This window comes from Pleurodeles waltl, chromosome 8 (assembly GCF_031143425.1).
Source record: "Pleurodeles waltl isolate 20211129_DDA chromosome 8, aPleWal1.hap1.20221129, whole genome shotgun sequence".
Classification (NCBI taxonomy): domain Eukaryota; kingdom Metazoa; phylum Chordata; class Amphibia; order Caudata; family Salamandridae; genus Pleurodeles; species Pleurodeles waltl.
The window spans coordinates 1,307,207,452-1,307,220,770 of NC_090447.1; the positions used below are offsets into that span (position 1 = coordinate 1,307,207,452).

Sequence of the window (13,319 nt, forward strand, 5' to 3'; positions counted from 1 at the left end):
CTTTTCAAACGTGAAAACACTTTTTTTTTTTTTTAACTGCAATCACAGTCAGTAGTGCAGTGTGACCTTAAAACATTTATTTACAGCACTCCCTCTAATAATGAAGAAGTTTCATTAGTGAACCATAAATAAAAGTTAGAACAGCATTAACATATGGACACACATTGCCTCAACTACAGACAGTTCCTTCTCTGTAAACTAGCAGCTAAGGGTTTTTGATGCAGGGGGTTGGGCTTACTTGTCCAAGGACAAATAAGCATGAAAACTTGTTGCCCTTGACCCTAAGACATATGTCCTGTGCGTCAGGCGATAGAAATTCCACATCCCTGTATCATCAATGCACAGATGGAGGGAGAATACTTCTTCTCCGGTATATAGGCGAATCCAAGTTCTCTACAAAAAGGTGTGCACATCACTGATGCGCATATTGTGACTTTAAAAAAAAAACTTTTAATGGGCTGGGAAAACAATTCCGCTTAGAAGTGTTGCAACGCTGCATAGAAAAACAGTAGCTGACTGCTGAGTTGAGTTTGATTGTTGCTAGGTGACAATAACCTGCACCATATGCGGCATGCTCACTAGAAACTGTGCGTTGAGAGATTCTGTTGTCGGGGGCGGAGACAGGACCACACCAAAATGAACCGGAAAGTCCAACCCTGTCGCAGCGTTGACACGCCATAAAAACTGCACAGTGAGAAAGCAAGGATAAACAATGGTGAGCAAATACAGCACTAGTCCCGATCGATGTTTCACTGTTCAAAACTGCCCCCCTTTCTTTCCACGCATCATTCTGTAACCTGTGTGGAAGTAGCAGATTTCCCCCAAAACTGCAGTCATTTTTCCAAATTGACATAGCCTTTAACACCCTCTATACATTCATAGTAAATGGTTCTCTGGTACCTAGGTTCTGGGGTACTAAAGAGGGCCCCTGAGGGCTGCAGCACTAATGGTGCCACCCTAAGGGGCCCCTCACCAAGCATGACAGGCTGCCATTGCAGGCTGTGTGTCTTGGTGCAGACAAAGGTGATCAGCTGACATGACGTCCCCTAACACTGCATGCAATGTCACCTCTCTTGCTGGCCTTACAACCCAAGGCAGGGTGTATTATATTACATGTGAGGGCATATCTGCATGTTTAGATATGCCCCCGTTAGATCTTTGTCGATTCTCAGACATAGTAAGTGACCAGGGAAGCCATATTAAATACATTTGCCGAACATTGGTCACTATAAGTTCTCCAGTTACATGATGGCTTCACTAAAGATAAACAAGTTTGGTATCCAACATCTCGTATTGGTGAGCCCTCACTGATGCCAGTGTTGGATTCACCAATACCTGCACCCAGATGGCACGTTGGAGGTGGCCTTGAAAACCTACCAGCTACTGATGTGCTCACTGACAGGGTGGCTGAACTGGTCAGGACCAAACTGTGTTTCTGACCCCCCCCCAGTCCCCCCCCCCCCCCCCCAAGGTGAGAGCCAGTGTTCTCAAGGGCCAGAGACAAAAGCCTGCACTTGGCAGGGGTGGTAGCACCTCACCCAGGCAGGGTGGACATTCCACTTTCAGGGGCGGGAAGCTTCAAAGGCTGCCTTTGTAATGCAACTCTGGTCTCTCCAGATAGTGGAGATGACCAACCTGTCTGCCTGAACCCACTTTTGGCAGCAGAACTGACAGGAAAATTAGGCAGATTAGGAGGTGTGCCACTGCATGCCCATCCCACCCCTAAGGTGGACCAGTTAACATGGACACCACTTCTTAAAATCCTTCATCCTTTCTTGAAAGGAATTGCGCCACTAGGGTTAGGCTTGGCTTGGCTTCTGCTCACTTTCAAATGGAAGTGTTCATAGAAAGGGTGTAGTCATTCTAAAAGTGGGCAGCCCACTGGCTGGCACCTTGCACTCCCTGTAATGCCCCTAAATTGAGTATTTAGGTGCCACCCCTGAACTCTAGAACTCCGATCCATGCTGACCTGAAGAATCCACATCAACCAGAACAGAGCCCACCTTGGTCGGAGCTTTGATGTATTTTGAGAATATACACATAGGATAAACTAAAATACACCTAATTTAAGTAGAAACAAATTACTTAGCCTGTCGTTATCATAAACATGTAATAACTCAGTTTCACACATCAGATATTCCACTCACTAACAAATAAGTAATTAGACGTACTTAATTTCTATCAATTTGACAAGTTGCTGTATGTCCTATTATCTTGCCTCCATGGAACTGTGTCCTATAGTAATCAACGAAACCGATATACGTATATGGTAAACTAACTGCGGACATCTGATTGTTGAATCAAGCCACCTCTTCACCCTGCAAGTAATTGAGTTGGTGCCACCTTTTCCATGTCTACCTGTGATAAATGCCCTGTACAGCCAATGACGCTGTTGCGATTACAGCTGCATGTCAAAATAAACAGTCGATTTTTAAGCTGTAAAATTAGTGTCCGCCTGTTACTACTACACGTGATGCCTGTACCCTTTTCAGCATTCTTTATCTGCATTGTTGCTTTCCTTTACTCTAAGTTTATTGTGCTGTCTAGTTTTTTCGGACTCAGACCTCTTGATGCCTTTCTTTTTTATGCTCCAAGATGCATTCCATGTATTTCTTATTACTATATACATACCGTTTATTGCCAGTGCATGGCTAATGAACCTGTTTGCAATCAGTGCATTCCCTTAGTGTCCGTGCCACAAATGTTACTATTAATGGGAACACAATGAGCCTTTTTCTATAATATAGTTCTGTTGGTTTATCTGTAGCAGTTGTGTAAGGTGACTCAACGTTTTTCTGAACAAGTAATCTCTTTTTGTTGTATCTGTTCTTCATACTTTTCTTATCCATATCTGATTTCAATGTTTTGCTTGTGCTCATAATTTTCTAGTAGTTTTGTGGAGACTTTTTTTAATAACTTTTATTAATTTTGAACCACAGAGTAAAGTATATTTACATATGCATTTCCCAGTCACATAGTAACGTGCTCCAAATAAGTCCTATTTCCATTACATGGTATATTCCCCACTTCCCCCCTATCTTGTCATATTTCCGTGGGCATCCGCGGTCAGTGTAAACAGGTTTTTCAAGTTGCGTGCACAAGCCCAGACACTCCCTCCATTTCACCAAGGGTGAAGCGCTATAGAAATTATACTGTAAACAGTGTCTCTTTAAGCCACCAAAGTGACTACATCCAGGAACTTGTGGTCAGCCAGAGAACCTCCTAGTAAGTCTACCACCCCCATCATAGCCAACCTAGGTGTCAAATCAAGATCTCTCTCCAAGACCCGAGAGCTCGCAGCGCACTTGCTGCTAATAGATGTAAATGTAGGCATATCTAGGTATGGTACAGGCCTCCCTCTAATCCTCTTCAGTAAGTTCTTTGCCCCTTCCCTCCCACCAGATTTGAAGTTTGTCATGGTCACATGGAGCGTTTGCAGTGCTTGAACGGTAAACCTGGGAGCTTGCGTTCTTGCTTATGTAGCCCATCAGCAACTTGGCTTCTAAGGAGCTAAACTCTGGCACCTTCGTGTCTGGCAGATTATTAGCCAGAAGTGCATGGCGTAATTGCAGATATTTATTGAATTGGGACCAGTGATGCTCAAAGCAGCCCTGCAGTTCTCAGTGGTATGAAATTCCTATAGCCTGATGCCAAGGACATGTCTGGTGCCAAGAGCAAAATGTTTTTATGTTTTCTTTTCTTTTTTTTTTTTTGTCCTTGGGACAAGTAGGCCCAAACCCCTATAGCAGAAACCCATCGGCTGCCGGTTTACAGTACCTCATAATGGATCATGGAAGGGCAGTTTCTGCAGCCAGGGTAATATTTGCGCCCATATGTTAATGCTGTTAGAACCAGTATTTAGGGTTCAAGGTGCCTAGGAGTGGATTGTCACTTCATTTTGTTTTAGAAAGTCTTGACTGTGAGAATTCAGTCTGCCCTTGTCAACAGAGTTTATAATAAAGCATTGAATCTTAATTAACTGCTGGCGGCCTCAAGGACCCCAGTTTGAGCCTGATCTGGATGTGGTCCCGTTCAGAGACCCCTGTTGGTGTGATGTTGGAGTCAGATAAAGGGCAGGAGGGTGTATTGACCAGAAAGAGATCTTTGCAGGTGTGAATACTGCCCCACACATGAGGCGTATGGGTAGTCTCATGATGTGTAGGAGTCTCCTGGGTTCCGACATGAAAGTCTGTCCTCATGTACTTGAGAAGCCCTGTACGGAGGCACTGATCCAATTTGTCCATATAGTGGTCCTGCACAGTGGTGTCTTTTTGAGTGTCTGGATGTTTATGGAGCCGTTGGTCATGGGAACGTCTGGTCATGTCGGGAGGCTCTAATGAATATCCAATGACCATGAGTGTCCTTCCAAACTTTATAAATGTGTCATTTTTTACATATATATATATATATATATATATATATATATATATATATTCTTGTCCACACAAACCCCTAGACTCTGCAACCCCGAAAACTATCCTTACCACCTAAATGCCGCACCCACCCTAAAATTACCCTTGTCGCCCAAATACCCTTTACCACCCTGTAAGGAAATGCCTCCTTGGCATGGTTACCCCCTGACTTTTTGCCTTTGCTGATGCTAAGTTTTGATTTGAAAGTGTGCTGAGGCCTGCTAACCAGGCCCCAGCACCAGTGTTCTTTCCCTAACCTGTACTTTTGTTTCCACAATTGGCACACCCTGGCATCCAGGTAAGTCCCTTGTAACTGGTACCCCTGGTACCAAGGGCCCTGATGCCAGGGAAGGTCTCTAAGGGCTGCAGCATGTCTTATGCCACCCTGGGGACCCCTCACTCAGCACAGACACACTGCTTGCCAGCTTGTGTGTGCTGGTGAGGACAAAACGAGTAAGTTGACATGGCACTCCCCTCCGGGTGCCATGCCAACCTCACACTGCCTATAGAGTATAGATAAGTCACCCCTCTAGCAGGCCTTACAGCCCTAAGGCAGGGTGCACTATACCATAGGTGAGGGCATAAGTGCATGAGCACTATGCCCCTACAGTTTCTTAGCAAAACCTTAGACATTGTAAGTGCAGAGTAGCCATAAGAGTATATGGTCTGGGAGTCTGTCATGCACGAACTCCTCAGCACCATAATGGCTACACTGAAAACTGTGAAGTTTGGTATCCAACTTCTCAGCACAATAAATGCACACTGTTGCCAGTGTACATTTTATTGTAACATACACCCCAGAGGGGCCCCTTAGAGGTGCCCCCTGAAACCTTAACCGACTACCCGTGTAGGCTGACTGGTTTTAACAGCCTGCCACACACCAGACATGTTGCTGGCCACATGGGGAGAGTGCCTTTGTCACTCTGTGGCTAGTAACAAAGCCTGTACTGGGTGGAGGTGCTTCACACCTCCCCCTACAGGAACTGTAACACCTGGCGGTGAGCCTCAAAGGCTCACCTCCTTTGTTACAGCACCCCAGGGCACTCCAGCTAGTGGAGTTGCCCGTCCCCTCCGGCCACGGCCCCACTTTTGGCGGCAAGGCCGGAGGAGATAATGAGAATAACAAGGAGTCGTCACTGGCCAGCTAGGACAGCCCCTAAGGTGCCCTGAGCTGAGGTGACTCTGACTTTTAGAAATCCTCCATTCCCCCAATAGGGATAGGAATGTGCCCCCCTCCCCTGAGGGAGGAGGCACAAAGAGGGTGTAGCCACCCTCAAGGACAGTAGCCATTGGCTACTGCCCTTCCTGACCTAAACACACCCCTAAATTCAGTGTTTAGGGGCTCCCCAGAACCTAGGAACTCAGATTCCTGCAACCGAAGAAGACGACGACTGCTAAGCTGAAAAACCCTGCAGAGAAGACTGAGACACCAACTGCTTTGGCCCCAGCTCTACCGGCCTGTCTCCCCACTTCTAAAAACACTGCTCTAGCTACGCTCTCCCCAGGGACCAGCTACCTCTGAAGCCTCAGAGGACTGCCCTGCATCTAGAAGGACCAAGAACTCCCGAGGACAGCGGCTCTGTTCACTGCAACTTTGCAACAAAGAAGCAACTTTGAAACAATTTGCGTTTCCCGCCGGAAGCGTGAGACTCGCCACTCTGCACACGACGCCCCCGGCTCGACTTGTGGAGAACAATCACTTCAGGGAGGATTCCCTGGCGACTAGGAGACCGTGAGTAGCCAGAGTTGACCCCCCTGAGCCCCCACAGCGACTCCTGCAGAGGGAATCCCGAGGCTCCCCCTGACCGCGACTGCCTGCTTCAAAGACCCGACGCCTGGTAAAGACTCTGCACCCGCAGCCCCCAGGACCTGAAGGATCCGACCTCCAGTGCAGGAGTGACCCCCAGGTGGCCCTCTCTCTTGCCCAGGTGGTGGCTACCCAGAGGAGCCCCCCTTGCCTGCCTGCATCGCTGAAGAGACCCCTTGGTCTCCCATTGATTTCTATTGCAAACCTGACGCTTGTTTTGCACACTGCACCCGGCCGCCCCCGTGCCGCTGAGGGTGTACTTTCTGTGTGGACTTGCGTCCCCCCCGGTGCCCTACAAAACTCCCCTGGTCTGTCCTCTGAAGACGCGGGTACTTACATGCTGGCAGACTGGAACCGGGGCACCCCCTCCTCTGCACCTGACGGGCCCTGATCTGCTGGTGTGGTAACTTTGGGGTTGCTCTGAACCCCCAACGGTGGGCTACCTTGGACCCAAACTTGAACCCCATAGATGGTTTACTTACCTGCAAAAACTAACAAACACTTACCTCCCCCAGGAACTGTTGAAAATTGCACTAAGTGTCTGGTTTTAAAATAGCTATATGTGATTTATGTGAAAACTGTATATGCTATTTTGCTAATTCAAAGTTCCTTAAGTACCTACCTGCAATACCTTTCATTTGAAGTATTACATGTAAATCTTGAACCTGTGGTTCTTAAAATAAATTAAGAAAATATATTTTTCTATACAAAAACCTATTTGGCTGGAATTGTCTGAGTGTGTGTTCCTCATTTATTGCTTGTGTATGTACAACGAATGCTTAACCACTACTCCATTGATAAGCCTACTGCTCGACCACACTACCACAAAATAGAGCATTAGTATTATCTCTTTTTGCCACTATCTTACCTCTAAGGGGAACCCTTGGACTCTGTGCATACTATTCCTTACTTTGAAATAATGCATACAGAGCCAACTTCCTACACACCCCAAGACCTAAAATTACCCTTGATGTAAGGGTGTGTGCGTGGTAATGACTGTATTGTTAATGCTGGCCCTATCCTGTTTGACATAGTTGGTGAGGCCAGCGATGTTCAGTGAAACGGCTGAGAAGTGCTAACTGTGGCATTAGGTTCTGTTGAGTGATGCCTGAGGAAAATTGGAGGGGAGCGACAGCAGGGTGACCCTCTGCACGTGTATGCTCTTCACATGTGGCTGTAACTGAGTTCCTGGTGTTTCAACGTTCGAGCCAAAGGAGGCATTAGGAGTCGGAGTATAGAAATGTAGTTGTATAAGTAAGGTTTCTCGTCTCGGACGGATCTGAGCTTGGTCCAACCACAGTGAGTGGGTATCTGCCTGTGAAGTTTCTGGGTTGGGGGAGGTGTGTGAGCTGCTTTGAGGCCCGTCAGGGACTGCGACACTAGATCCTGTTGAATGAAGTCTGAGGAAAATTGGAGGGGAGCGATAGCTGAGTGACCCTCTGCATATGGGTACTCTGCACATGTGACTGTAGCGTAGTTCCTGGTGGTTCAACGTTCGAGCGAAAGGAGACATTAGGAGTCGGGGTATAGAAATGTAGTTGTAGAAGTGAGTTATCTCATCTCGGATGGATCGGAGTGTGGTCCAACCACATGCAGTAGGTGTCTGCCTGTGGAGTTTGTGGGTCGGTGAAGTGTGTGAGCTGCTTTGAGGCCTATGGTCGGGGAGTAGGGTGTCTTGCTGTGGCCTGGTGGATGGGTCTGTGTGAAGTTAAGGGGGTATGGCCTCCTGGGATCTTAAGGTGGTGGAAAAGAGGCTATCCCAGCCAACAAAATAAATTTAGATGAATCTGTGACGAAGTGTGTGTAGGCGTGGTCATGTATCCTGGAGTGTTTCCGCCTGTGCAAAGCCGGTTTTAAGACCCCCAGGTGCATGGGGTGAGGCTTGTTGGGTCATGTGGTCTTTGGTGGGGGATCGAGCTTTCTCTTGCTAGGGGTTCACTGCAAGTTTGTCTTGGTCCTCCATATCATTACTTTGTGACTTCCCATGGTTTGGGTCGCTCCTCGAGTGAGGTGAGTTGCTGGTTGGTTTGGTATTTTTTTGGGCCTCGAGATATAAATTCTGTGTGAGCCCCAAGTGTCCGTTCTAGTGGCTAAAAGTATCTTCGGGTACTCTTCCAATTTTCCGGGGTCACTAAGTTCAGCGGTCTTGTTGTGAATGATTACCATGCACTCCAGGTCCATGAGACCCTGCTGACATTGTGGCCAAGGATTCGGAGGCCTGACAACCACAGAGGGTGAGGGAAGTCACTTATGCTGGTAATAAGGTACAATAGTCCATAATACATCTGTATTCTGGTCTATCCTCAAACTTCAGTGAGCCAAATTGCATCTTGCTGGCTTGCCTGCTTCATGGGCTATGGTGGCATGACTTTACAGCCCTGTCGGTGCTACTGCTGCTCTTGCCCCAGGAGTTATTATCATGCCCTGCTAAAACCAGGGAGTTAAAAAAAAAAAAAAAAAAAATCCCTCTCAGCTCCAATTCAGTGCTCTCTATATACCAAGCTTAAGGGTCTGGCCTTGGTGACATATCCCAACAGATACTGACACGAAGTGGCCACCAATACGTATTAGAATACAGCCTGAGGTGGTCGTACCCCAACTTGCCTTGTGGAACAGCTTTTCTGGGTCTCTACTGCTGTGTATCATTTCTTTATCTGCATTTCGTAATTACCTCAAGGGGGAGGGGACAGAATTGGTGCTTGTCTCCGAACTTAGGATTTTAGTTTTGTTTTGACCATGTCTTATGTTGTTGAAACAAACTCCTCGTTTTGTATTTAACATATGCCAGATGACTGTTGGTTTGGTAATTCCGTGTGCTGCACTCTCCTGCCTTTTTTTTTCCCCCTCCTTGTTGATTGAGTTTCTATGATACCTTGGTTCTTCGTGAACCTTGAAACCATTTCACTCTCCTTTGCTGCTTTCCTGACTCTTTGAAATACTGTTCATGTTGCCTCATAAACATTCTCCCTATTTTTTTTTTTTCTTCTACCAATTTTCCTCTCAACACCCAATCCATCTGCGTCATCCCCTCTGAAACCTAATCATTGCTTTTGTTCTAGCTGCATCTGTTATCGTACGCTAGAGGACCGTGTGCCCCCAAGTGTTTAAATAAATTGTTTTAATTGTTTTCTTCCACTGCTTCCTAAGCCTTTCTGGTTGTCCACTAGGATTTGTCCATCTCTTCTCCTTTGGATCGATTTCTGCCGATAACTCCCTGCTCAAATGTGGGCGGCCTTCCAATCTGCCTTACCCTTATTGACACGAGAGCTTTGACTACTACTGTAGTCTTTTTTTTCATTATGTTCTGCAGATTTGTAGAGTGCACTATCACCACTGGAGGGGAGATACCCTGGTCCAATACCACTGGTTACTTAAACAACCTTCCTAGATCCACCCCTTCCTAAATATTTCTAAAGAACCTTAGCTTGCCAGCACTTTGCACAGGTCCTTGTACAAATTCCCTTTGAGTGTTCGCAGCTATCAATGGCCATGTCCCCCTGTAACTCGTGCAGACACAGGAACTTTGTTAGTCATTAACTTAACACCATTGCATCAGTCATTAACCTCACCCTACTGTTTCCTTCATGCTTCTTTTTCTGTTCTGTTATTGTTATACTAAAATGTCCTATACCCTCCTAATTAAGAGATAAGGAATTTTTTTGTTGAAACTTTTTCTCTGGTAGATTTTAAATCGAACGTCCAAAATCTAATGGATTTGTTAATAATAATTGCATTTTTAAAAATTTCTCTGATAGGAATCAAGGACATTGTCTGAAATCGCCAAAGGAGAACTGGACGGTACCATTCTGAATGGCAGACCACTTCGAATCCGTTTTGCTACACATGGCGCTGCCCTGGCTGTTAAAAATCTTTCTCCAGTAATTTCAAATGAGCTTTTAGAAGAAGCATTTTCCATGTTTGGCCCAGTGGAGAGAGCCATTGTCATAGTTGATGATCGTGGTAGGGCTACAGGGAGAGGTTTTGTGGAATTTGTTTCCAAACCTCCTGCACGGAAGGCCTTGGAAAGGTGTAGTGAAGGTGCACTCCTGCTGACCACGTAAGTTGATTTAGTTTCACTTGAAATAGTGTATTTTAATGCATTTCAGAAACCCTATTTAATTTTGTTTTACAAATGCTTTTAAAACTGTCGGTAATGTATAACAACCATTGGCGAAGCTAGTAGTTTGTCTGTGCATGATATTGGCTTTTCCAGTGTGTTTTAGCCAAGTTGTACACCAGCATAGCTGCTGTTCAGCATGGCTAAAAGTTGGAGTGGAGAAGAGGGGAGTTGATTTTCATGGAGTAGAGTATGCATGGTGTTGTGGCGCACTGCCATTACAGCTAATGTTTTCCCAATTGAAATGTCTATTACGTTTGCACAGACCGTTTTACTGACAAAACTATACAGCGCACACAGTGTGTGGAAATCTGCATCATTTAGTGTATTGATTTGTTTTGGTCATATTAAAATATTTGTTTCCACTGTATCTACAAAAATGTGCTTCTTTAGTACTCTACTAATTCTGATTTACCCTGAATTATCTGTATAGTGCATTTACATTTTGTTGTGTGCTAGAAAAAAAATAACATCTTACAGCCTTTTTACATTTCCCATACCTAGCAGGATTGTCACGTTAATCCTCTCAGTGGAGAAAGAAAAGTAAACACCATGCTTCCTGGGAGACGCAGCCTAAATTTTGACCTGTCTTTTGAAGCACTGCAAATGTGAGAAGACAAACACAATTTAAAGATGTTAATTACTCATTCGCTTCTGAACTCCAGTTATGTTTGTGTGTGTTTAAGCACTCCCACTCCCCTACTTCCAGTGCCTGTGACATGGCCGTGAAATTGAGGCAGAGGTTTATTTGTCACTCAATTAGTAGAGATAACTGACATAAGTAAACAAGCTCGTAGGCAGAGCATTGCTTCTCACAGGCATCTGCGAGTTCACAGAAAGTGAGCACTTATGGAAGAATACAAGACGCCAATCAGAGGTCTGATAGACTATGATCATGGGAGGGACAAAGTCATGCTGGACAACCTATAACTAATAAAGCCAGCAGATAGAAAGCAAGGATATGTGAGTTATAAACCACAAAGCCAGTGGTAAGCAAAGTGTAGAACACATTGCCATGGAGCGTTCAAAATCTCCCCAATAAATATTTCGCAACCTGGCTGATGGGCTCTATGGTAGGCTTCGACCTACAACATGATAGTGTTGTAATTTGCTTCCATTGTTTCTCTTCAGTCTCTGCTGCTGTAACAACCAAACCAATAATGCGAATGTATGAATAGTGAAGGCGTTTTTATGACCAAACAGCACTCATTCCTTTCCACTGTGTCTGAATTACATTTTAAGATTAGAGCTTTATTATGCATATACAAATCCTCAACCACCCTTGGCATTGGGTGTGCAAGATTGTCTCCCCTTTAAATGCTTGAATGGAGCATTCAAAAGGGAAGGGAGAGCAATTAACAATGCAATGGATGCTTTTTGAACCCTGTGTGCAGCTGTTTGCTTGGAACAGGATTGTCTGTCAACATTTTCTCAGGCTATGTGTGCGCTCGTGTGTGTGATCCAAAAATATAACCAGGGAAAAGTCGGCTATAGTCCCATTAGTGATGTGACTAGTTTTGGCTACTGTATTTCAGTCAAGCCCTTCTAGTTGGTTACAGCTCTGCTGTTATAATGTAGGTAACTTTTAGACTGCCAAAGTTAAAATGTAAACCATTTACATTAGCATGTGTCTGTTACGTCTGTTCTTTTTTACCACAATGTGTTAAACCCAGCAATATGTTGATGGACCGTGCATTGACTAACAGTTAGAATATACATCCTTCTAGGGGTCGCTAGTGTTGAAAATGCAAAGCTGGCAAAACTAGAGTATGTGTCGATAGTCTTCTCCAACCAGTAGCTTGTGAGCTGCTGGTAACGCTCTAGCTACCTGTAAGTAGCTCTCCTTTCCGCAGTCCAAGGGCACTTCAGGTTGAATGAACTACTACAGCGTTTCCCAAATAGTGGATTGTGACACAACGGTGGGTTGCAAGCCGATGTATAATTGGGTGGTGAGAGTCCAAGCAATAGATTAAGATGACTTTAAATTCTTTATCTTGTCACATTTGTTGAACTTCAATGACTGAGGTCAAATGTCAGGCTATGTCTTGCTGCTGCTTTTTTTTTTTTTTTTTGGGGGGATGTTTACAAACGCATCTCACTTTGCGGTCGACAAAAGTAAAGTGAATTATGTGACCATCTTGCTGGGGTTTATAACCTCCACACTTGTCTTCTTCAGTTGCCTCAGATTCCACTATACATTTGTGAATAAAAGTACACCAGTGTGTGGTTTATTTCTCATGGGAACTCTTGGCTGCAGTTTTATTACATGCATGGGTCTGTTACGTCAGTGATCTCATATTCGCAGTGGCCAATCATAATTCAAGTTGACCAGGCCATACATCATTATTACATTGCCATAAATCATTCTGACCGGAATCATAATTACGTGACCGGTCATAGATCATCAACGTTTAATCTCTGTCGTACATAAATCGTCCTGACAGGATCATAATTTCATGACGGGTCATAAATCATCAATGGTTGACAGGTTATACATCTTCTCTGCCATATTTCAATCCAGTCATGATATGACTTGTCATTGTTATGATGATTGTTTTTGTTGAGTCCATCTATGCCGTTTTGTCTGTTTTTCCTCTGATCGTGGAGGGGGTAGGCCTGTTACTGCTGTTATGCTCAACTCGCTACATTTTGTGCCCTGCAACTGGAGGGTCTGGGCTTTGAGTGCTGTGGTCTGCTTACTAACTTCCACTTAGTGTTGATCAGTTACCTTACCTATTATTAACAATATCCTTCTTGGGGGTTGGGGGGGGGGGGGGCGTGGATGGTAGTAATCATCTGTTTTCTGGAGGACTACCTGCCACTTCACAAAATGTGTAGATAAGGTTCTGGATGCACTAGCCAAGTAGTATGCCAGACTGCACAATTGTAACATCGTGCAGTTAGGAGCCACTTGGGAGGGTCTGTAAATATTAATTCACATCTTGCCCGACCTCTGTTTGATACACTGAGCCATGCTGCTCTT

General features: G+C 45.1%; 1 protein-coding gene across 1 annotated transcript in view; it reads left to right on the forward strand.

The window, feature by feature from the left end:
• PSPC1 (paraspeckle component 1) overlaps nucleotides 1-13,319 on the forward strand; it is a 360,968-nt gene that overhangs the window by 23,421 nt on the left and 324,228 nt on the right. Inside the window, exon 2 of the mRNA XM_069202288.1 lies at nucleotides 9,975-10,276. Within this exon, the coding sequence (XP_069058389.1) occupies nucleotides 9,975-10,276 (302 nt within the window). The remainder of the gene's footprint in view (nucleotides 1-9,974; nucleotides 10,277-13,319) is intronic.